At 35.6% G+C, this 23,273-nt stretch overlaps 1 protein-coding gene across 1 annotated transcript in view; it reads left to right on the top strand.

Annotated features, from left to right (window-relative positions):
- MMP15 (matrix metallopeptidase 15) overlaps window positions 1–23,273 on the top strand; it is an 826,700-nt gene that overhangs the window by 785,829 nt on the left and 17,598 nt on the right. Inside the window, exons 8-9 of the mRNA XM_044081528.1 lie at window positions 17,524–17,674; window positions 20,246–20,361. Of these exons, the coding sequence (XP_043937463.1) occupies window positions 17,524–17,674; window positions 20,246–20,361 (267 nt within the window). The remainder of the gene's footprint in view (window positions 1–17,523; window positions 17,675–20,245; window positions 20,362–23,273) is intronic.

Here is a 23,273-nt window from a genome sequence, read left to right as displayed (position 1 = left end):
AATAACCAACTTCTGTTTATATAATTTGTTAATCCAATTAAGTCAGTTTGTTACTCATTCAGTTTGTTGATAAAACAAGTCTCTTGTCGTGATTTGGGCTTTAGCAAAACATTTGAAAGAGTACCACACAAAAGGTTACCAAATAAATTAGACACAGTTTGACTAATGCATGGAATTCTAACGTGTGTAACACACTGTGCTGCAAGACACAATGGTCAATTGTAAATGAGTAAGTGGAATAAAAGACTACTCTTATATTGCAAAGACTTCTGAAATGGATATAATTAGTGGGGTCCCCCCTTTTTGGCTGCATAGCAATCATTGTAAAACATTGCTGTATTTTTCATTACAGAAAATGCCCATTCACTGGTCTACACTGGCATCTCCTGTGATTGGCCTAAAGAGCTTTACATGCCCACTGCCCCAGTCTCCATTTCTTTCCTCTTTTTTTACACAGCATGGATCAACTTACTATTACTGCAGAAAAATGTACTCTTATGATGCTGAAAGAAAGGCCTAGACCTAAACTTTAAAGGTTGGAAAGTGCTGATATTAGATACCAAAGTAAGCACCATCATCGTGTCTCTCAACTGTCCTTGATTTTGACTCAAAGTTTAACTTTGTCCACCTAAACCCTTCCAAAACTGACTACTTTAGAAGAAGGTGGTAGATTGCACTTCAAAAATATGACAATAATTCCAATTTCTGACTTCTTTTACTTCAGAAAATGCATGCTAATTCATATTATATTACTTTGTCAAAGTCTGAAATTAATTGTACTTGTATTTTAAAAGTGTCCAGTTGAACCTGATTATTTCCGGATTTGGTTCTGATTCTGGAGGTAAGTAGTTGAGAGGTGTGACCTTCACCAGCTTTGTTTGGCCTGTCACAAGATGTCAGACAATGTTCACCAACCTTCATTTCCAGGAATGTCATACAGTCATTTGTTGCAGCCGGTTAAAGCCTGACAATTCCATGTCCAGCGGTTACGAATCGCAGATGGAACTGGGAAAGGCACTACCAGTAGAATATTAAAAGGGAAATGTCTTAGCGTGTCTGGACAAGGCAGACAGAAATGAGGTAAATGAAGAAAAGGATTAGGAATCCACAGATTAGACCTGCGGGCCTGGTGTCTGTTCAGAATCTGTCATTAACAAGGTGCCCCTTTATCTTCTCGTTGACATCTTATGCTGAGAAGTCAATCACTGCATCTGCCGAAGGAGTGTTGAGGCTGCTGTCATTTACTGCGCTCTCTTCAGAGACAATTGTAGGTTAAATGTGTAGCCATCATTACCTTCTGTACCTCATTCATGAATATGTCACAGATGTTGGTAGAAGACTTGATTCTTTTTTTTCTCAAAAATCTTTTTATTTAAATTTTTATGATACAGAATGTTAAACAGTCAGGTTGACAACAAACTAAAAGCAAATATCTACAACAAATAAAGAAACATCAGTCCTATAGCTATATACACTATATACAATAGAAGTCACCACAAAAAGCTATTTTTTAACAGCTAGTAAAAGGAAGAAGGATATTGGAAGGAGCATATTGTATTGAATAGTATAAGTGAAGAATGTAAGCTCTTTAATATAACCAGTTATGATATATAGATACTTAAATGTTGCGATAAAGAAAGGAAAAGACCAAGTCTGTTGTTAGTCTATCTAATTGGTTTCGCATATAAACTGATTTTAATTCTTAAGGAATAAGTCAAGCAAGTTTCCCCAGTATTTGTGATAATATTGTTTTTGATTTGTAGCTATATAAGCTAATTTATGAGAGGAAATATACTTAATAGCTAGGCTACAAAAGTCTTCCCATGAGATTAGGGATTTGACAGTCCAGTTTTTTGTGATATAAAATTTAATAAGGACACAAATTGTGATAAGAATATGTTTTAAAATTTTAGGAAGTGTATTTGTGGTGATATGTAGGATAACAGTTTCCCATGATAGGGTGTTTTTTTCATATCCTATCTTCTCTAATCTAACTCTTAGAGAACATCATAGGTTGTGGACCCTATTACAGCCCCCAAAAGCACGCACAAAATCTGTTATTTGATTTGGGCAGTATGGGCAATAAGCTGAAAATTTGGGGTTAAACTTGTTAAGATTTGATGGCGTATAGTAAGCGTTGTTGTTGACTATAATTTGAGTGTACAACAACCGTTTAAAAGGAATAAACTTAATACTATTTTTTGTGGCCACTCTTTTTTTTCTTCTGTAATTAATTGGCTTTTCTCCTGCCAATAGGTTGAAAATAATAGGGAACTCTGAGATTCTATACTCTTTATAAGTTTATATGTCCTAGATATTGTTTTTTCTTTAGTTGCTAGATTTTTAAATATTAGAATAGCTAATTTAATGTCATGTTGGTCGATTTTAATTTGTGGTACTTTAGCTTTAGAAATTCAAGATAAAAAACCTTCGGACACACCACGAGAAGTTCTAACTAGGCTTTAATCAGTAAACATATATAAAAAATATTAAAAGATAAGCGCTTTCGCGTGCTAGAAATGCACGCTTCTTCAGATCTCATTTAATGCCACAAACAGCTTGCTTTTTAAATAAAATGACAACCAATAACAGTTCTTCTTCAATTAAAAAATAATCATTAGCTGCTTAACGCATAGACTGTGCTTAAGTGGTAATGTTATTGCGCTTCTTGCTAAGACAAATTTGTGTGTATGAGGCTAAGTTCAATTCATTACAACGTAATAAAATTTAAAAATGTTGGTTAAAAACAAGTTATTCTTTCCAAGCTTGTGAAACAATCTTTAAAATGAGATCAAAATTAAATCTCATCTACCTAAATGCATAATGATCAAAAGTTAAGAAACATACATAATGGATGGCTGGCTTGATGAAAGACTTTCATAATTTAAAAACATACATAACACAAATCTTTTCCCAATGCAGTCTCGATTCACGTTCCTGTGTTGTATGTAACAAACCAAACAACCTATTTTACTGATTAAAAAAAGGCCAAATAGAGCTGAACAGTGAATACAATGCTGAACCTTGTGGTAACCAGCACCCTTCTCAGGTCGCGTAGAGCATTTGAGACAAACTGACAATGCCCCAAATGACACATACACCAGGCTCTAACTAAAAAGCGTATATCCCACAGGACTTGACATTCTTGGCTTATCTACCAGACGAGAACAGAAACTGTCCAATCTTTACTAGTGTTGAGCTAGACTGTCCTCTAACTCAGCTAGGCTTCCAAAAATCAAAGACCGATTTGGCGCTACACCTCAAGGCTATGCCAAACTACTTGTCCAGAAAGGAAACCTGCTGAAAAGTGACTTAATCGGATGGTCTAGTTGAAAACAAGCAATGTTCATGGAGTCTATTATGTTAAATCGACCCACTATAACAAAAATGACGAAGTATCGTCATTATGTTGATCATAAATCTAAAGTACATAGTACGTAAAAAACGTAGAAATTCATATACAATGAAAGTTAACTGAAATTCAATGGGCAATGACGACAAAACTAGCATATAAACTATCAACAATACACCATCATTTTTGTGACTTGTAAGTCAGCTTTTTACAAAGCTGATATTGTCATTGCTTAAAAAGGAGTATTCAAGAACTCTCAAAATGGATAGCAATAATCAAAAATAAAAGTAAGAACTGAAATTGTGAATCCCATGGTTCTTTATACTATAGTGCTAATCTTGTCGATGAAAGCATATAATATGCTATAGAAAACTCATAGAACATACCTAATGGTTGAAACAACCTACTGTGCTGATAATAAAACAGCTTAGAGTTCCAAAGTTGTCGCTGTAATGACTTGTTAGTGTGAGTTGAACAACACTTAAAGATAATAGTCATAATATCTGGTCAGGAAGCTGACATAAATGACTAAAAATCAATATAGAAAGTCTTGAAAAATCAACAGTTGACAATGCTTATTATGACTAGTTGACCCTGTGGAACAGTAGCAAATATAATAGAGCTACTTGAAAGACTAGATCTAGGACTAATCTGAAACAGGTCAAAAGTAACATGAGGGATGTGAAACCCTAAATTTCTTGGGGTGAATCAACTATAATGTGTTAGACTAATCTCATAGGGAATAGTACTATTAATATCTAGAATTTAAAAATAAATTACAGGGAGAATTATAATAATGTTCACCTGTCAATTAAAATGGGTTTCAATGAGACGTAGTTGTTAATACCTGGGTCTCTATGAGCTCCTGTCTTAAAAATCCACTTCAATTCTAATTTGGCCAAGTGGTTGGAGTTATCACCCATTCTATTGCTTGTTCTTAGGGTTTGTAATACCCTAAATTTGAACTCATGTGTCGGATACACTCCTAAGTGTCTAGCTAATGCATTGGAGTCTTTGTTCTTGCGTATATCGTAACTATGATTGTATATGCGATCTTTCAATTTTCTGGTTGTTAGATCAATGTAGAATGCTGGACAATGCAAACAGTTGGCCATATAAATCAAATTGCTGCTATTACAATCATAGTACTCCCTGGGTTTAAATTCAAAGACTCCATAAGCATGCGTGAAATGCTGAATGGTGGTTATGTGTTTACACATGTTGCACTTAGTGCAAGGAAAGGTACCTAATGCTTTATGTTGAAATGGTGAGTCTACATAATTGTAGTTCCTGGAGAATATCTCCTTAAGGTTGTTACAAGTACGAAAAACAAAGGAGGGTTTAGCTCCCACTAAAGTTCTAATTTCTTCAGTGACTGTAAGGATGTTCCAGTGTTTGGAAACTATCTTCCTAATTTGTTCATTGTCATTTGTATATTTCATTACATAAGGAATTCTGTTCTTATTATATCTTCCTTGTCTATAGGATCGCTCTGAGTTGTAATTAGTAAGTTCAGAAGTGTGGATGTCCTCTTGGATCTCAAACGCTTTCTGTACTATTAAATTCCTAGGGATCTGTGTATTTGTCTGGGTGCTAGATGTTGAATATTGGAATAAAATCCCCTGTCTTATTTCATTTACCATGGACTTGTCATAACCTCTAGCTAGGAAAATCTTGACCATGCTATCTGCTTCCTCTTCCAGGACTGCTGGATCCTGTATAATTCTGGTTAATCTGGTGAATTGTGCTTTCACTATACCAGGGTATACATGCCTGGGATGCATGCTGCTGAACTCTAGTATGCTGTTCCTCCAACATTCCTTCCTGTGTAGTCTAGTTTTAATGGTACCTTCTGGATCTAAATATAAATTAACGTCCAGAAAATTGATATGTGTTCCAGAATATTGGAGGGTAAACCTTAAAAAATCAGTAGTGGATTGTAGATAATTGACAAAGATATTCAACTCATCTATAGTGCCCTTCCAAAACAGTAGAATGTCATCTACAAATCTTCTGTATAGACCTATTTTGCTCATCCATTCGTTGTTGAACAAACAGTGTGTTTCCCAAAAATGTAATACCAAATTGGCATAAGAATTCGCACATGGGGTGCCCATAGCCACACCCCATGTCTGCAGGTAATACTTCTTGTTAAAAATGAACACATTGTTATTTAATACAGTGTCCAACAACTGGGCTATCAGAATTTGTCTATCATTGGAAAAGCCACTATCTAACACCATAATTTTTCGGATGGCTTGCATCCCGTATTCATTGGGAATGCAGGTAAATAGATTGCAAACATCCAAGGTGACTAGATAAAAGGAGCTCTTAATAGGACTCTGTTTATTGAATTGCTTAATATCATCCAGTAAATGTTGTGTGTCTTTCAGAATTGTATCTATTCTATCTACCATAGGCCTTAACATCTTCTCCACAAATACTGAGATGTTATATGTGGCCCATTGTCTCCCTGCCACAATAGGTCGCATGGGAATGGGTCTTGTCCCCTTATGAATCTTGGGTAGTCCTTTCAACGCTGGTATGAGGGGATCCTCTATGTTCAAATATTCAAACATTTCCTGACTCACCTGTCGACACATTAGTAAGTCGTACAAATCTGAATGAATATTTGTGATTATAACTAGCACTTGTTCTAAGGTGAGCTCCTTGTAACTGTCACATGATAATGGGTGTTCGATGTTATTAATGTAGTCAACCTTGTCTAATACTACAACCCCCCCCTTTGTCTGCTGCTGTTATAATCACACTAGGATGTTTGTTGAGCTTGCTCAGAGACTGATACTCTGTCTTGTCTAGATTACAAAATTTATTAGTAACATGCTTAGAAGAATAGAAAGTATACATGTCTGCTTCACAGGATTTGATAAAGCATTCCACCATATGTGGGAGTGGAGGACAAAAAGTACTTTTGCGTTTGAATTCAAAAGTCAGCTTATTCTTTTCAGCTACATTCATGAGTTCTGAGCTGCCAAAAAACATTTTAAGTGCGATGTTCCTTGCAAATAGACGTAGGTCACAAAAGGTTTCTGTTTGTGCACTAGATTGTGAGGGTATATAACTCAGTCCACGGTTCAATAAGGAATAATCAGATGATGAAAGACTAATACTGGAACAATTAAAAACCAAATCAGTCAAAACATGTGTTTTTTCTGCTGTCCGTACCTGTCTGACGAATTTTTCCTTTTCCTGGGCCCTCTGCTTGTTGATCTTCCTCTTAAATGCTGCTCCATTCTGATGGGAAAAGGGGCCTCTGGTAATTTGTTGTAAACGACATTCGTACGTCTCACTGTTCCTGTTCTGTTGGAATCGTCTTCCGGTAGGAGCGCTAACTGGTTTGGAGGTGGAGTATTGAAGTCCTGGCCTTCCGATGCTGTTGATACTCTCTCTGTGCTGACATGAGCTGAACTGGGCGTATTCAGATAGGATGGCGCCAAAGTCAAACCTGTTGGATTTCCCGTTACCGTTTCGGTTGGTCTAAATGGCTCTTTGTGTTGCCATCTATTTCTGTTTGGCTGTGATCTCACATTGTTAGGCTCTTGAGCTCTAGGCCAAACGAAAATATTACCGGCTTGGAAATCTTCTACATCCCTATTAAGTTTACGTCGCTGTAATTATTAATTTGTACCAAGACTTGGTTCAGCTTCCTTATGCAAAGATCAGAGTTAAAATGTTCCGTTATATTAATGTAAAGTTCATCTGTTCTTTTTTCTAGGTCTAGTACAATAGGGTCAAAATAATCAATCAGTAAGTTAATGTATTTGAAACTTACTTCTAAATTCAAGTCTTGCCACTTCTTCAGTAGGTCTGGATAAGTTTGGCCGTATGTTGGCATGCACAACACTCGCATTCCCCTCGGAATGACTTTAAAGTGTGTGCATGCTTGTAGGTGTTTTTTCTGCCAAGACAGTCTCTGTAATCTAAACAAATTGTTCTCCAATTCCTTCATAGCTTCTTGGAATTCAATTGTATTAAAATTATTAGAGCTGTTACTAGCTGGTACGCTCACCATATCCTGGAAATCCATGGTTAGCAATGGGTTGTTGTTCGTCGGTAGGAAAGCTTCTATTTTCGGCAGCTCCATTGGTTTCATTGGGTTATATCCAAGCTCGATGTCTCCCTTCTCCATAGCGTGAGGGCGGAAACACAAATGTAGAGACAAAAGAAAACAAAAGTAATGTCTCCGCTCTCCAAAGTGTCCTCTGGCAACGTATGAGGCCAAGAAATTCAAGATAAAAAACCTTCGGACACACCACAAGAAGTTCTAACTAGGCTTTAATCAGTAAACATATATAAAAAATATTAAAAGATAAGCGCTTTCGCGTGCTAGAAATGCACACTTCTTCAGATCTCATTTAATGCCACAAACAGCTTGCTTTTTAAATAAAATGACAACCAATAACAGTTCTTCTTCAATTAAAAAATAATCATTAGCTGCTTAACGCATAGACTGTGCTTAAGTGGTAATGTTATTTCCCTTCTTGCTAAGACAAATTTGTGTGTATGAGGCTAAGTTCAATTCATTACAACGTAATAAAATTTAAAAATGTTGGTTAAAAACAAGTTATTCTTTCCAAGCTTGTGAAACAATCTTTAAAATGAGATCAAAATTAAATCTCATCTACCTAAATGCATAATGATCAAAAGTTAAGAAACATACATAATGGTAACCAGCACCCTTCTCAGGTCGCGTAGAGTTTTCTATAGCATATTATATGCTTTCATCGACAAGATTAGCACTATAGTATAAAGAACCATGGGATTCACAATTTCAGTTCTTACTTTTATTTTTGATTATTGCTATCCATTTTGAGAGTTCTTGAATACTCCTTTTTAAGCAATGACAATATCAGCTTTGTAAAAAGCTGACTTACAAGTCACAAAAATGATGGTGTATTGTTGATAGTTTATATGCTAGTTTTGTCGTCATTGCCCATTGAATTTCAGTTAACTTTCATTGTATATGAATTTCTACGTTTTTTACGTATTATGTACTTCAGATTTATGATCAACATAATGACGATACTTTTTGTTATAGTGGGTCGATTTAACACAATAGACTCCATGAACACTGCTTGTTTTCAACTAGACCATCCGATTAAGTCACTTCTCAGCAGGTTTCCTTTCTGGACAAGTAGTTTGGCATAGCCTTGAGGTGTAGCGCCAAATTTGTCTTTGATTTTCGGAAGCCTAGCTGAGCTAGAGGACAGTCTAGCTCAATACTAGTAAAGATTGGACAGTTTCTGTTCTCGTCTGGTAGATAAGCCAAGAATGTCAAGTCCTGTGGGATATACGCTTTTTAGTTAGAGCCTGGTGTATGTGTCATTTGGGGCATTGTCAGTTTGTCTCAAATGCTCTACGCGACCTGAGAAGGGTGCTGGTTACCACAAGGTTCAGCATTGTATTCACTGTTCAGCTCTATTTGGCCTTTTTTAATCAGTAAAATAGGTTGTTTGGTTTGTTACATCAACACAGGAATGTGAATCGAGACTGCATTGGGAAAAGATTTGTGTTATGTATGTTTTTAAATTATGAAAGTCTTTCATCAAGCCAGCCATCCATTATGTATGTTTCTTAACTTTTGATCATTATGCATTTAGGTAGATGAGATTTAATTTTGATCTCATTTTAAAGATTGTTTCACAAGCTTGGAAAGAATAACTTGTTTTTAACCAACATTTTTAAATTTTATTACGTTGTAATGAATTGAACTTAGCCTCATACACACAAATTTGTCTTAGCAAGAAGCGCAATAACATTACCACTTAAGCACAGTCTATGCGTTAAGCAGCTAATGATTATTTTTTAATTGAAGAAGAACTGTTATTGGTTGTCATTTTATTTAAAAAGCAAGCTGTTTGTGGCATTAAATGAGATCTGAAGAAGCGTGCATTTCTAGCACGCGAAAGCACTTATCTTTTAATATTTTTTATATATGTTTACTGATTAAAGCCTAGTTAAAACTTCTCGTTGTGTGTCCGAAGGTTTTTTATCTTGAATTTCTTGGCCTCATACGTTGCCAGAGGACACTTTGGAGAGCGGAGACATTACTTTTGTTTTCTTTTGTACTTTAGCTTTAATTAGATACAGGATCAGACTAAGAGTGGTAGTATATTTTTTAGAGAGTTCCAGTTTCAGCCTTCGTTTTGATATATTAGTTTCTTGCCATTTGTATATTTCCCATATGGTAAATTCTTTTATTAGAGGATAGTTTTTTAAGTTTCTTGGTTGGCTATTAATTAACAGGTTAGAATTTAGGTGAAGCTGTTACATGAATAACACTAGATAATTGCATAGATTTGAATAGATTTTGGATAGTTAGAATCATATGTTTGATTAATGGGTGTGCATTCCTGGTGTAGGAGTCTCTGATTTAAATTTAGAAAAGGGAGAGATTTGGGGTTAAAGTCTAGGGATTTAATTTGACCATACCAAATTTTAACCCACTGGGGTGTCCATCTAGTCATATTAGAATCGTAGTTTATTGTTTGGATCAACCTACAAGAAGTAATTGTACTGTAATAAAGTTTAAAGTCTGGTAATCCCAGGCCACCTTTATCCTTTGTAAGGGAACGTTTATCATATTTAATTCTGACAGATTTTGGATGCCCCAAGAATTTAGATATGGCTTTTTCTATATCCTTAAAAAAATTTTGAGGAATAATTGAGAAAGTAGCATATAGTTGAAAGAGAATTCTAGGTAAGACATTCATTTTGTCCACGCTGGCTTTTGAGAGTAGAGACATGTTCATATTCTTCCATCTATTAATATTGTTTCCTATGTTAGACCAAGTACGTAACAAATTGTTCTTAATGATCTCCTTGAAATTGGAAGTATAAGTTGCACCTAAATATTTTATCTGATATTTAATTTTGATCTCACTATCAGGAAAGTAGAATTCTTTATGGCCTAGGAGATTCGAGGGAAATACATAAGATTTACTCAGAATGAATTTATAATTGGATATCTCAGAATACAAATCTATTGAGTTAAGTACTTTTGGGAGATCAGTGTTAGGAAGTTGAAAATATAAGTTTAAGTCATCTAGAAAGGCCGAATATGAAAGTTTTATGTTTGATAATCGGGGTATATAATGGTAAGTTTTTTGAGATATATATATATATATATATATATATATATATATATAAGAGCAAGGGTTCTAAATAGAAATTAAAAAGGTAGGGAGAAAGGGGGCAACCTTGCTTTGTGCCATTAGAGCTGGGAATAGGGTTGGTTTTGAGTTTATTTATTTGAATAGTAGTGGAGGCCTTCTGATAAAGAACCTTAATTATTTTTATAAATTCTTGTGGAATTTCAATAAAGGGCAAGATATTAAATAAGAAATTTAGGTTTACTCTGTCAAGTGCTTTGCTTGCATCAGCAGTAAGGATGTACCTAAGATGTCTATCTTTGTCCAGAAGTTTTATAATGGTATCCAAAAGAAGAGTGTGTTATCACGTTTGCCTATTCTGCATAAAACCCATTTGTTCTTGGGAGATGATGGAAGGGAGAATGTTCTTCAATCTATTAGCAATAATGTGGGCTAGGAACGTAAAATCAGTATTGATAAGGGCTATTGGTCTGTAGCTGGCTGGGTCTGATGGGTCAGAGTTTGGTTTAAGAATTAAAATTGTTTTTTTGAGTTGTTAATATATCTATCTGTAATGCCATGCCGAATTATATAATTGAATACTTTTATTAAAATTTTAGAAATGTGATCTGAGAATTTTTTATAAAATTCCACTGTGTATCCATCAGGTCCAGGAGATTTACCCAATTTAAGTTTATTGTAATTTTAACTTCTTCTAAATGCAGGGATGATTTTAGAAGTTTTTTTTCTGATGATCAGTTGTTGTTGTTGTGTCTTTCGGCTTTTCTCGGTTAGGGGTCGCCACAGCGGAACTCCGGTCTGCTAATGATTGGCAGTAGATTTTTATGTGCCAAGTTGCCAGCCCTGACACACAACCTTTAACGAAGGTACGCTCATTCACGCATGTCTCCACACAGAAGATGCTGTTGGTGAGAGTCGAACAGGACAAGGTCTTAGTGTGAGGCGACAACGCTACCGCAGCACCACCACCGCAGTAATAATTCTAGATTATGTATAAACTCTAGAAATTTGTCTGTAGAGCGAGTGTTAGGTAAATTATATAGGTTTTTGTGGGTTACCCTTAGTACGTCGAAACCCCACTACATTGAATTCCACTTCTCCGACACAGCAGAACATTGACAAATGAAGAGCCGAAGTTTCCAGCATGGTAATTTACTGTTTGGCCATCCACCTGAATTTGCCCCGTACCCCCACAGTAGTGCGTTCTTGGAGTTGGAATATTAAGTTAGGGGGGTGTAGGGGCAAAGCCCCCCACATTTGTGTAGTCAGTTTAATGACAGTTTTTCATTTCTGGATGGCCAAACTGTAACTTACCGTGCGGGAATCTTTGGCTCTTCATTTGCCGATATTCTGCCGTGTCAAAGTAGTAGAATTCAATGTAGTGGGCTGTCAACGTACTAAAGGTAACCCAGATTTTTGTATATGGCCTCAAATGTATTTATAATGTCTTGCTGTTTATATTTTAAGAGTCCTTCTTATTTTATTTCTTCGATCCTAGGTGGACCATTTTTAATATTAATTAACATAGCAAGTATTTTTGAGGGAGCTTGCACCCATTCAGAAAATTGGTATGTTGATCTCATCTCTACAAATGAGATATTTTTTTAAGTAAAGACTATGCAATTCCTTTTGCAAATCATTCAGTGTATTTTCCAACTCATCTGAGTATTTATGCTAGCGTTCCAATTCAGTATCTTTGATTTGGGTCTCGAGATTGAGTTTATTATTATTATGTTTTTTCTTATACCATGTGGATTTTTGGATTATGTGACCTCATGACCAATTTAGCAGCAGCCCATTGCATGTCATAAGGAATTTGAGTAGGTATAATATCAACATCCAGTTGGGCTAGGATACTATTTATTTCCTGTGATACCTCTTGTATTTGAATGATATTAAAATTTAAAGTCCAATTATTGAAATAAGAGGATCTTTGATTAGAGGTCAAAACTTTAATGGAGATACTAATTTTTGAATGGTACGCTATGGATCTAGGGGAAACTCTATAGCTTAGTCTATAGGAAAGGAAGGTTTGAGAGATTAAAAAGGCATCAATTCTTGACCAGGTTTTATGTGTGACTGAAAAAAAAAGTAAATCTAGGAATTGAGTTATCCTGTTGAAAATTTGTATAAGGGTCTATTAGAGCAAAGTTATTCTGAAGTAATTATAGGACTATGGTAGTATGCTGTGATTGCTTAGTGTCTTTATGTGACCTATCCTTGTCAGGATCAAATAAGGCATTCCAATCCCCTCCTAAAATGTATAAATGCTTTGGATAATTAACTAGAATATTAAAGATATAAATAAAAATATGTTGATTTGAGCAGGGGGTGTAAACATTAAGAAAGAGTATGGGTTTATTTAGGGTATGATAGTTACTAGTGAATAAAACCCACCTTCCATTAGGATCACTCTTAGTAGCGGTGATCTCTCCCTGGTAAGATTGATTTATTATAATGGCTACCCCCCAGATGACGTGTTATGTCCTGCTGCACTTATTTGCTTAACCCATTTCCTTTTCCGCTCATTATCCCAGAGTTGGTTAGTCAAGTGAGTTTCTTGTAGAAAGGTACATTAGATTTATTTCGAAATGTGAGATGCATGATTAAGTTTCTTTTTTTTTTGTCAGATAGCCCCGTAATGTTCCATGAATCTATTGAAATCATTATCACAGTGTTAGTTTACTTTTATAAATGTTATTGATTGATAAAGGTAAGAATAGAGGTGTATATTAAAAGCTATTATGTTAGAAAATACTATAGGTGAGGTGGCTTCTAAACTCCTGTACCTTATGTAAGTGCCTTACCACCCATCCCTCTGTGTAAGTGTAGAAATATTTATTGGATAGCAAGAAATAGATAAAATTTGAGCTAAGGGTGACGTATATAAAAAGCAGAGGGATGCCAAAATTACCTAAAGTGATCCAAACGTAAACAAACATCAGCTACAAATTGTGCAAGACTGCTCCTTTAAATTGTTTGACAGTTACTAGGGGATCACTATCTGACTTCAAATTTTTATATTAGTAATACCTATTTAAATAACTTGTTGAAACTTGAAAGGCAAAAGCCTAGGGATATTTGGTAAAACCAGCAGTTAAAGTTTCCAAAATTGATAGTGATAAAAATATCTTAGATTAACTAAACAAGAGTTTATACAATTCTGGCCGAAAAAATATATTGTTACATTCACGAAACTTAAACGTTCAGAACAAAATAATGTTCACTTTACTAAAGATATAATTTAAACATTAAGGCTAGAACATAGTTCTGTATGGATCTTAATAATAAGTACCTTGCTTCAGGGGTCAGCCATTGATATATACAGCTTAGAGGGAGTTCTGTTAAAAAGTGTTTAGACTCTTAATGAAATAATGTTATGTTTGAGAGAAGGAGACCTTGTATCAGATTAGTATGTATCCAGAGAAAGCATAGATATAGCCAATGTTAAGGATTGTTTAACTTATAACTATATTAGATACCAACCACTGCCATTAATTATAGAAGTAATAGGGGAAACTTCTAGTACACTTAAATTACAACAGTAAATCTACCATAGAGCCTTTTAAAGCATTAATTATTATATTCAGTCTGTAGAGCTTTTTTGAATCCAATGATCTATTTAATTATACTTGAACTAATTACTTTTGTTCAACATCAGGCTAAAGAAAATTGTTTTACCATTCAGTATTAAAATTTAACAGACAACTATCAAAACTATAGCTTTATATCCTACCTACTGTTAGATTTCTTTTAATACAAGAAGAAACTAGCAATTGATGCAACATATGTAGAAAAGCAAGCAACAATAAGCATTGAACACCGTAATCAAATTTCCGTTCTTAAAAACCATCACTTATGAGCCGTATATTATATATCCTTAGATTCTCTTGATTCTTATTTCCCTGGTGGCAGGTGCACAAAGCCTGACTGTAATTCCTCAGTGGTATTTCCTCTTAATCTGCTTCCAGCCACTCTGAGTAAGCATTTCTTTTTTATTTGTCACATTTGAGAATCTTCTACATGTGAAGGCTCCTTTTAGGCCTACCTCAGATTCTCTTATTACATATGTGCACTCTGGCTACTTTGAGTCTCTTGTCTGCATCTGGTTGTCATTGAGTGATCCTTACAGAATGTAGTGACACACAGGGTACCTGACTATGTGCTCTGACATCATACAAGCAAGATGACCAGGGCAGATTTCACCCATGTTGGTCCTACAGAGATATGTCTTGGTGACACTGACCTTTTCTGAAGTGTGGCCTTTACCCTTGCCTTTACCAATTTTTGAAGTATTTTTTTTACATCCCCAGTGCTCCATCCGTTAGGGCAGAGATCTTTGCTAAAAAAACTATCAAAGAGGAGTGTTTTCTTGCATTTTGCTAAGACTTCCTTTTATATTTACACTGAAGAGATTGATGTCCTTTTGTCCAAAACTGACACATGCTTTCATCCTTTTCTTACATTAATTTTATTTTTATTTTTTATTTTACCCTCTCCATTCCGTGTAAAAAATTTGATTTTCTAGTAAATCAGTGAGGACTACAGCCAGACACTAATGCTAGATATTAGACTTCCAGAGTTAGTAGTTCATTTTGCCCAGAAAATGCATGCTAATGCAAAATCTGGTCCTTTAATAAGTGGATGTACTGTGCTCAGCCCATGTGCACCATTAACATGATCCTTAATACTTACAAAAAAAAAAAAAAAAAAAAAAAAAAACAGAAGAAAGAGACCCAGCCTACTCTGTGCAGCAAGTGCTGGAAAGATCCAGTTTTTTTATCATCAAAGTGACAAGCATGACGATGCAAAGGCAGGAAGTACTGCCCTCATAAGTCCATGGAGAGCCAAAGTTTTGCTAACAAGAAATGAGTAAAATGAAATGAAAGTATATTCAGCAAATTGGACTTGCAGAGTGGGAAGCCACCCTGTCATCCCAGAAGAAAGAGAAAGACTGCTAATATGTGCAGACGGTGGTTACACATGATCTTTAATCAAACAGTGCTCCCAAGTTGCCTCTGAAGATGGATACTTATGTTCATTGGCTGTACCTGAATAACAAATGTATAGTAAATAAATAAATACCCTTACCATTCTGTCAACAAATATTTTATGTCTGCCTTGTGTAATGAATGCAGAGGCTTGAGCCTCACTTTCATGTAGCAAGTTCTAAAATATGTTTGTGCAGCCAAACTCCTCCTACCCCGCGATTCTAGTGTCAGCCATTTGTTTATCATACGTTGCTGTGCATTACTAATGCATCTGCACCCCTGTAAGTGATTGGCATTATTTTTAATTTTTTATGCCCAATAATGTCTTGATGGGCACTAAAAAACCTGATATGATTTTGTTATACAGTCTGCATACTGTTTTCCACAGTGCAGTTTGTGTTCCTGTTATGCAGCACAGCAAAAATACATTAATTTATGCTGTCTTCTCCCCATTGATTTACAGTGGAAGTTCTCTGAATTTTTGTTTTCTTTGAGTGTCTATGGAGAGAGTATCAGTACATTTTCCATGACTTCTTATTAGCAGAAAGCTAATAAACAGATTTTATATTTATTTTAATATTCTGCTGCAAAGAGTTATTAAATAACTTTTTGTAAAAAACGTGTTTCGAGCTGTAGTGTCAGCTGACCGGTCACTTAGTCCTTCAGCCAGTCATCTACAAGGGACAGTTTTTAATTAAAACTGACGTAGCAGTCTTATCATACATTCTTTTTAAAGCTCATACTTAACCTTATTGACTGTTCATATTTGGTATCAGTAACTCAATTAGTTTTATTAATGCTGTAAATATTTTAGATATAGCTGTCTGTTGCCTAGTTACTGAGTCACAATGTCCTTATAAGGTAACAGATGCATCATCAAACTGAAGAAGGAATTAGCACAGGATTTCATAGGGAGGCAAAATGCTGTGCTAAGGGGCTGTAGAATCAAGTACAGATAGGAAGTAGAAAGTCTTGTGCTGAATTTGAAGGAATAAAAAGTACTTTATGGTGAGAATAAAGTGGTATTTGGTTAAAGTTATCTTTTAAAGATGAAATTCAGCTATTACAGCTATACAAAGGTGTGGAGTGAATGAGATATACAACAAAGGAGCATGGAATTTGAAAATGGGTTAATTTGTCCAGCTTAACAAATATAATGCAACATCTTGCTTTCTTTTTTTATTTGTGAAGCAAAACCATTCATTGCCATTAATAATAAACAAAACATACTGTCCAACTACACTTTGTTAATAAGCTGTGCCTTCTGCTTTGACTTTGACAGTAAGATAAGACACGAGAAGTCAGACAGACTTGGAATCTTGCTATCAATACAGCAATTATTCAGCCTTGTTTTTATTTTTGCAGATACTAATATGATATTCAGTAGATGCCAGAAGAAGGCTTTCCTTTTTTTGTTTTTATTTGGTAACCATGACAGTCTAACCAAGTGCAACCTATTTTCAGCAGAGGCCTAAGGCCATACAAGCTGTTTGCAGTTACACATACAAAAGTAACATAACAAGAGCGATGTAAGATTTAGGCTGTGTACGGCAGTGATACTGTTATTTTTTTGTGTAATTTATCAATATGAAAGAGTACAAGCAGGTAATAGCAAAAATATTGGCAACGGTTGGCAGAATAGTGTAAAGAAGTACATAAAACTGACACTTCTGGCTGTCAAAAATAGAAAAAGTAGATATTAATATTTCAGTAGATCAGTGACAAAATTAAGAGATTCAGATTCAACAAGTAGTGTCATATATGAACCTTGTTTAGTAACTAACATTTGTAATAAAACTTTTCTGATCCTCATACTTTCACATTTGTGCTCTAAGTAACAGTTAATGAATGATAAAGCTCATGAGATGTTTGTATATGTGTTATACTAAATTATAGTGAATATTTAATCTGATATACATTTCCGGTATAAAACTTTGATTTGTTTCTGTATCCCAAGGATTCAACTTGCATGTGTTTTAGCTACTACTGTTTTTGTTTAATATTTCAGAAGAAAAATAATTTGACTTTTTGTTTGCACTTTACACAGGCACTCAATATTGGGTATTCCGGGAGGCCAACCTAGAGCCAGGCTATCCTCAGGATCTGGTGACCTATGGCCATGGCATTCCTTATGATAGGATTGACACAGCAATCTGGTGGGAATTAACAGGACACACCTATTTCTTTCAGGGAGACCGGTAATGTACATTTTCAGAAATGTTTATTTACTTTGGGAAGACAGTGGTGTTTGTTCGTTGCAAGCTGCCAGTATATAGACCGTCTCTCTGCAAAGTTTTATACAGAATGTTTTGGTAAAATCCAACATGCATACCAATAGCCTTAATTTAGTGTATGATTTTTTTAGTTTGTTAGAGAACTTTTTTATGATTCTTTTTTGCTTGTATACTTGCATTTGTTATTTACGCAGCCAGGTAGGGTGCAGGGGAAAGCTGCCTTATTTTCATAAATGGTGTGGAAGTATTGCTTCTGGTTAAATGGATTGATCTGGTCTGCACACCAAATAGATAAGTACTGTGGTGTCCAATCCTAAATCTGCTAAATAGAATTCTTTCACAGTTTGTTCAGTCTTTGTTCACATCTTCTAGCTGAGTGCTTGCACAAATAACCAAAGTATAGGGTATGATTTTTACTGGCCCCCAATCCCCATTGTTTGCATTCTGTGAACACAGTGTACTAACATGGCTGTGCCTGTTTTAACAAGCAAAGCTATGCTGGGGCATTAAGGTATTAAGTTAGCTAGCCCTAAAGAAATGTCTGTTGCTGTTGAATGTGAACGATATGAAGTTTAAATCTGAGCATGACATACAGTGGCTTTGTCAGGAGTTGTCTGGCAGTAGTAAAAAGGCAAGGCCTTTAGTTTCGTCTTTTAAATTTTGATTACTATGTATATTCAGCATAACCTAAATCCAGTCCATCTGATTATTTATTTGTGTGTGTGTGTGTGTGTGTGTGTGTTTGTGTGTGTGTGTGTGTGTGTGTGTGTGTGTGTGTGTGTGTGTGTGTGTGTGTGTGTGTGTGTGTGTGTGTGTGTGTGTGTGTGTGTGTGTGTGTGTGTGTGTGTGTGCGTGTGTGTGTGTGTGTGTGTGTGTGTGTGTGTGTGTGTGTGCGTGCGTGTGTGTGTGTGTGTGTGTGTGTGTGTGTGTGTGTGTGTGTGTGTGTGTGATTTGTACCCGGCTGGCTTTGTTTACCAGTTAACTGTTTTAGATTAATCAGTTTATAATGCAGAATCGGGCACGCTGGATTGATTGAGCACTCCAGTTTTAAGCACTGCTTTATAATGGACAAATTGAGTGCTTTTGTGTCTTTTTGTGCAGAGAAAGTCATTATGCCCAGCCTCCTGTTTTGGTATCATGTTATTTAGTTATCACTTCTGCATATGATTAGTGATGTAGTTCCTAAACTAGCCTGCTGTGAGGTTGGCCAGAAAAAAGACATGCAGGTTTTCTGTCAGTAGGGATGTTTATCGCTAAAGGACTGTACAGGTATTTTAAGAACAGTTCCCGCAATGAGTCTTTTATGAAGGGCAGCAAAGATGTGGTTCAACTCTGAAAAGGATACAGCAACTGTATTTTCTCTCCTCCTAAAAATATTGTTTATGAGGAGAACAGGACCTGTCTTTGTGCAGGAGGCATACAGGCTGTTCAAGTAATCACTGTATAAAACAAAAATAACCAATCACCTTTTTTTGTAACTAGGATGATTAAGTAAAGACTTTCAGTGCTGCGCCATTTCAGTAGGCAGATGAAATAGCTAAGTAAGAAGAAATTGCATTGGATGCAGTTTCAGGAAGGCTGAGTTCCACTGTGTGCAAATAGAAGTGTAAGGTTAGATAACAAATATTTCTGATAACTTTGCAAATCTAAAACACTTCCTAGTGTCGCCAGAGGCAATAGTGGAATAGGGCAAGGGGCGTAAAGATCATGTTTAAAAGCACAAAACATGTTTTTCTATTCAAACAAAAAAGTGTTTGCATGCATCTTTATGCTTGTGAATACTTGTGTGTGAAAAGAAAAGTGGATTTTGAAGCCCTAAGTTTTTAAATATTGCTACGGCATCAATATTCATTGGAGGGTAGGGAGTGGTTACATCATTCTGGGTTCCATCTCCAATACTGCTGTGTTAGCATAAGTAAGTAATTGTAAATTAGTGATTTAACTGCCAAACTGTTAAATTAACAGTTTGGCAAAAACCTAATGATATAGTTAGTAGAACTATTTTTAATGCATGGGTGTGGAAACATCTTTGTTTCTTGTATAAAAATGTATGCATGTGAATACTTTTTTTATACAAAAAATGAAAGCCGTTTTGCACCTTTAGACATGATCTTTAATATCTGTATCTTAAGTGCTTTTAGAAGTTCATATAATCAATTGAATACTTATCTGGATGTTAATAGTTAAACTGTGGGTTTTTAATTTTCATTAACCTTTTGTATTCTAACCTATTGCAGTAGATATTAATTTTTAGGATTTTTCTTCACAGTCCAAGTATTACACAACCAGTTTTAACTTTCTTTTCAAATGATACCTTCACAAATAAGCTGTATTGCTCAAGCATGCATATGTATTTATTTAGTAAACAAACAAACTTTGTAGAAATATGATTCTCTAACCTTATATAAAATGGAGAAACAGCATGCATCTTAACTGAATTACTCCCAAGTAGATCTGTACACTGAAATGTATAGTAGGTTTAAGTACTTGAACTGCTAAAGTTAAAATTGTAAACATTTTTATTTCTCATCCTAGGTACTGGCGCTTCAATGAAGATCGGAGAGCTTCTGACCCAGGATACCCCAAGCCGATTTCTGTATGGGCTGGGATCCCGGATACACCAAAGGGGGCATTTCTAAGTGAAGATGGAGGTAAGCGATAGATAACAATACCCTTGCAGTGTATTGAGAGATACAAGTGTGTGACAGCATTTAGGTCCTTTTAACCTTAGAGCCAGTTGTACTGCATCATGTATACCCGTAAGCATCAAAGCCTTCTGCATGCTCTGTAAACTGGTTGTGTAGTGGTGAGGAAGTCAGCGATGAAGGGCTGGAGGCTGTGTTATGATATTACATTTACACCACTACACACCAGGAGGTCTGTATTTATTGATCTGAGCCCAGACATGATGAGGCCTTTACTGCAAAGGAAACCTTGTGCAATATGTTCTAGTTTACAGCATTCATTTACCTATGGGTTACCTATGTAAGTGCACTAATGTTTAGTGTATTTTTCTATCACTTCTTAAGCCTTTTGGGTACCATACTACAGCTGTTACACTACAGTGCTGATAAAAGCCAAACTGAATATTGGGAAAGAGAGTAATATATGGGGCAGATGTGGTACTAATAACTAACAAAAACTATTTATACAGAATAACCACCAGGAGAGAATGTATGTGTTACAGTGGGTTTTTATTTATTATTTATTTATTGGCATTTGATTATTGGAGAAGTCCGGCTGGGTAGGAGTCCTTTTTCAGTGGAGGCCAGGGAGAAAAGCTCTCCAAAGTATTACAAAACATTTTAAGACAATATTTTTAAAAGTAATACATAAAACAAATACAGTTTAAGTAATTATACAAAATTAGACATAATATGAAAGCATTGGTTAAGAATAGATGCAAGTTATATGACAATGTTTTAATCGTTAGAGAAATTTGGAAGTGGTGTTTCTTATGTAGGAAAAGAAGATTAAATATACAGATGTTACTTAAGAGTTTTGGATGGACATCACTTTTTTGTTTGAGTGAAACAGCATTAGTAAAGGGATAGCTGCACTATCTCTGTGTAAGTACAGCCACCTTTTCTATGTGTAGCATTTACTTTGGCTCCAATTGCACTAGCATCAAATCACAATTGATCAATGCTGACATTTCGAACTATACCCTTAACAAAAAAAAAATGCTACAGGAAAGCCCGCAGTTTTTTTTTTAATTCTTTCACAAAACACTGCCATTACCTTCAGACCAACTTTGTCCGAACAGAGGCATTATTATGGAAAGAGTTTTCCTAAGCTTAAAGTGTAGGTTTAGGGTTAGGCCAAGGTTAGGGTTTGCATGGATTAGTAAGGTGGAGAAGTGCACCACCTTACTACTGCATGTTAACCTTAACCATAGCCTAGCCCTAACCCTGACCTTATACCTTACCTTAGAAAAACACTTTCCATAACTACCACTGCACAAGACAGCACAGACACACACACAACATGCAAAACACGCAATCTACACTAAATCTATCTCCTTCCAAACCCTTAATCTAACTTAATGCACAAACACTTGCATTTCACTACACGTATCCCCTTTCCAACTCCTTACTCAAATCCTAATCCTCAATCACTCACACATTACTAAACCTTTATATTCCCTTACCTAGCCTTTATTCTAACCCTAACCTGCAAACATTTGCACACACAAGCACTTCTGTCCCCTGAAATGAAAACTTTCAAAGCATTTGAAAGTTTTGGCAGTATCATCACCACCTCACTCTTACCTTTTGAAATCCACAACTCAACACACAAAGCTCTAGATAAGGAATACATATAAAAAATATTAGACACCTGGAAATCCTTTGGGAAACCCCTTATAGTATACTGTTAATAAAAATAGGATTGGCATCACCTAGAATGGAATTTGTATTGCATAGCTTCCTTTGACATTTGTGTCTTGCCCTTTTCCTTAGAAAGTCATATAAATCACATTTTTTAAAACAACTTTTTCAGTGCTTCTTGTTTGCAGAGTACATGTTATCCTCTGCAGCTGACATATGTAAAATGAATCCTAAGTCTGCCTTAGGTGAAGCATTCCTCTGACTAGACCGTCCATAATAATTCTCATCAGTTACTGATGTGCTGTTGTTTAACAGAGAGAAAATATTCCATGTAGTAGAACTTAAAGATAAGGCCAGTAGGCAGACTGGCACTTTCATTACTTTTTTGAGTGAAACAGCATTAGTTTTTCATTACTTTTTTGAGTGAAACAGCATTAGTAAAGGGACAGCTGTGCTATAGCTTTGAAAGTAAAACCCCTTTTTTCAGCTGTACCATTTACATTGGCTCCCAGGAACCTAGTGAGCTTGTGGTAAAAGTTAACTTGCATGTGCATCTTCTTTCCAAACAGCTTGAGGTGTTAATAATAATAATAATAATAATAATAATAATAATTTAGCCAGGTAGACCCACTGAATATGCAGTCCCTTTTCATTTAAATGTCTGGCTAAATGACTTGTTCAAGGTTATACAGTAGGCAAATGAGGACTGAGAGTCTCAAACCCTGAACCACAGGAACCAAAACATGAAACCTTAACCTCTGTGGCAACTGTCATAATAATGCTGGTGGTGATGATTTACATTAATGGACTGATTCAGCCAGTTCACGTGTTGCTAGAATGTGCTCACTTTGAGTAGAAAGGTGTTATCTTACATTTTCTTTCCTGGCATGAACAGAGTTTCTTAGTTTATCTGGAGTGCAAAACACACTGGTTTTGCCCTTTGTTTAGTTTATATGTATTGAGAATGAACCAAGCTAATGGCAAAGGTGTCAAAGTCTTTGTAGAACTGTTCTTTAATTGTCACAAGGAAATGTGAAAATCTGAGGAAATTATTTCTCTGCAAGAGGGCACATAGCTCATGTAAGTCCATGACCAGTCCCTTGATGAACAGAAAAATTAACAATGGACCGAGTTACTCCCTGTGGAACACCCTTGTGGACTAAAGTCAGAAAATGACAGAGTGAGACCCTGAAATAGTGTTTAGAAATGCATTCTAGATCCGCAGTATAGTTGGT

Source organism: Protopterus annectens, chromosome 8.part0, assembly GCF_019279795.1.
Source record: "Protopterus annectens isolate FY-2018-M chromosome 8.part0, PAN1.0, whole genome shotgun sequence".
Classification (NCBI taxonomy): Eukaryota; Metazoa; Chordata; order Ceratodontiformes; family Protopteridae; genus Protopterus; species Protopterus annectens.
Note: the sequence above shows the minus strand (reverse complement) of the source record. Positions and strands in the feature narration are given on the sequence as shown.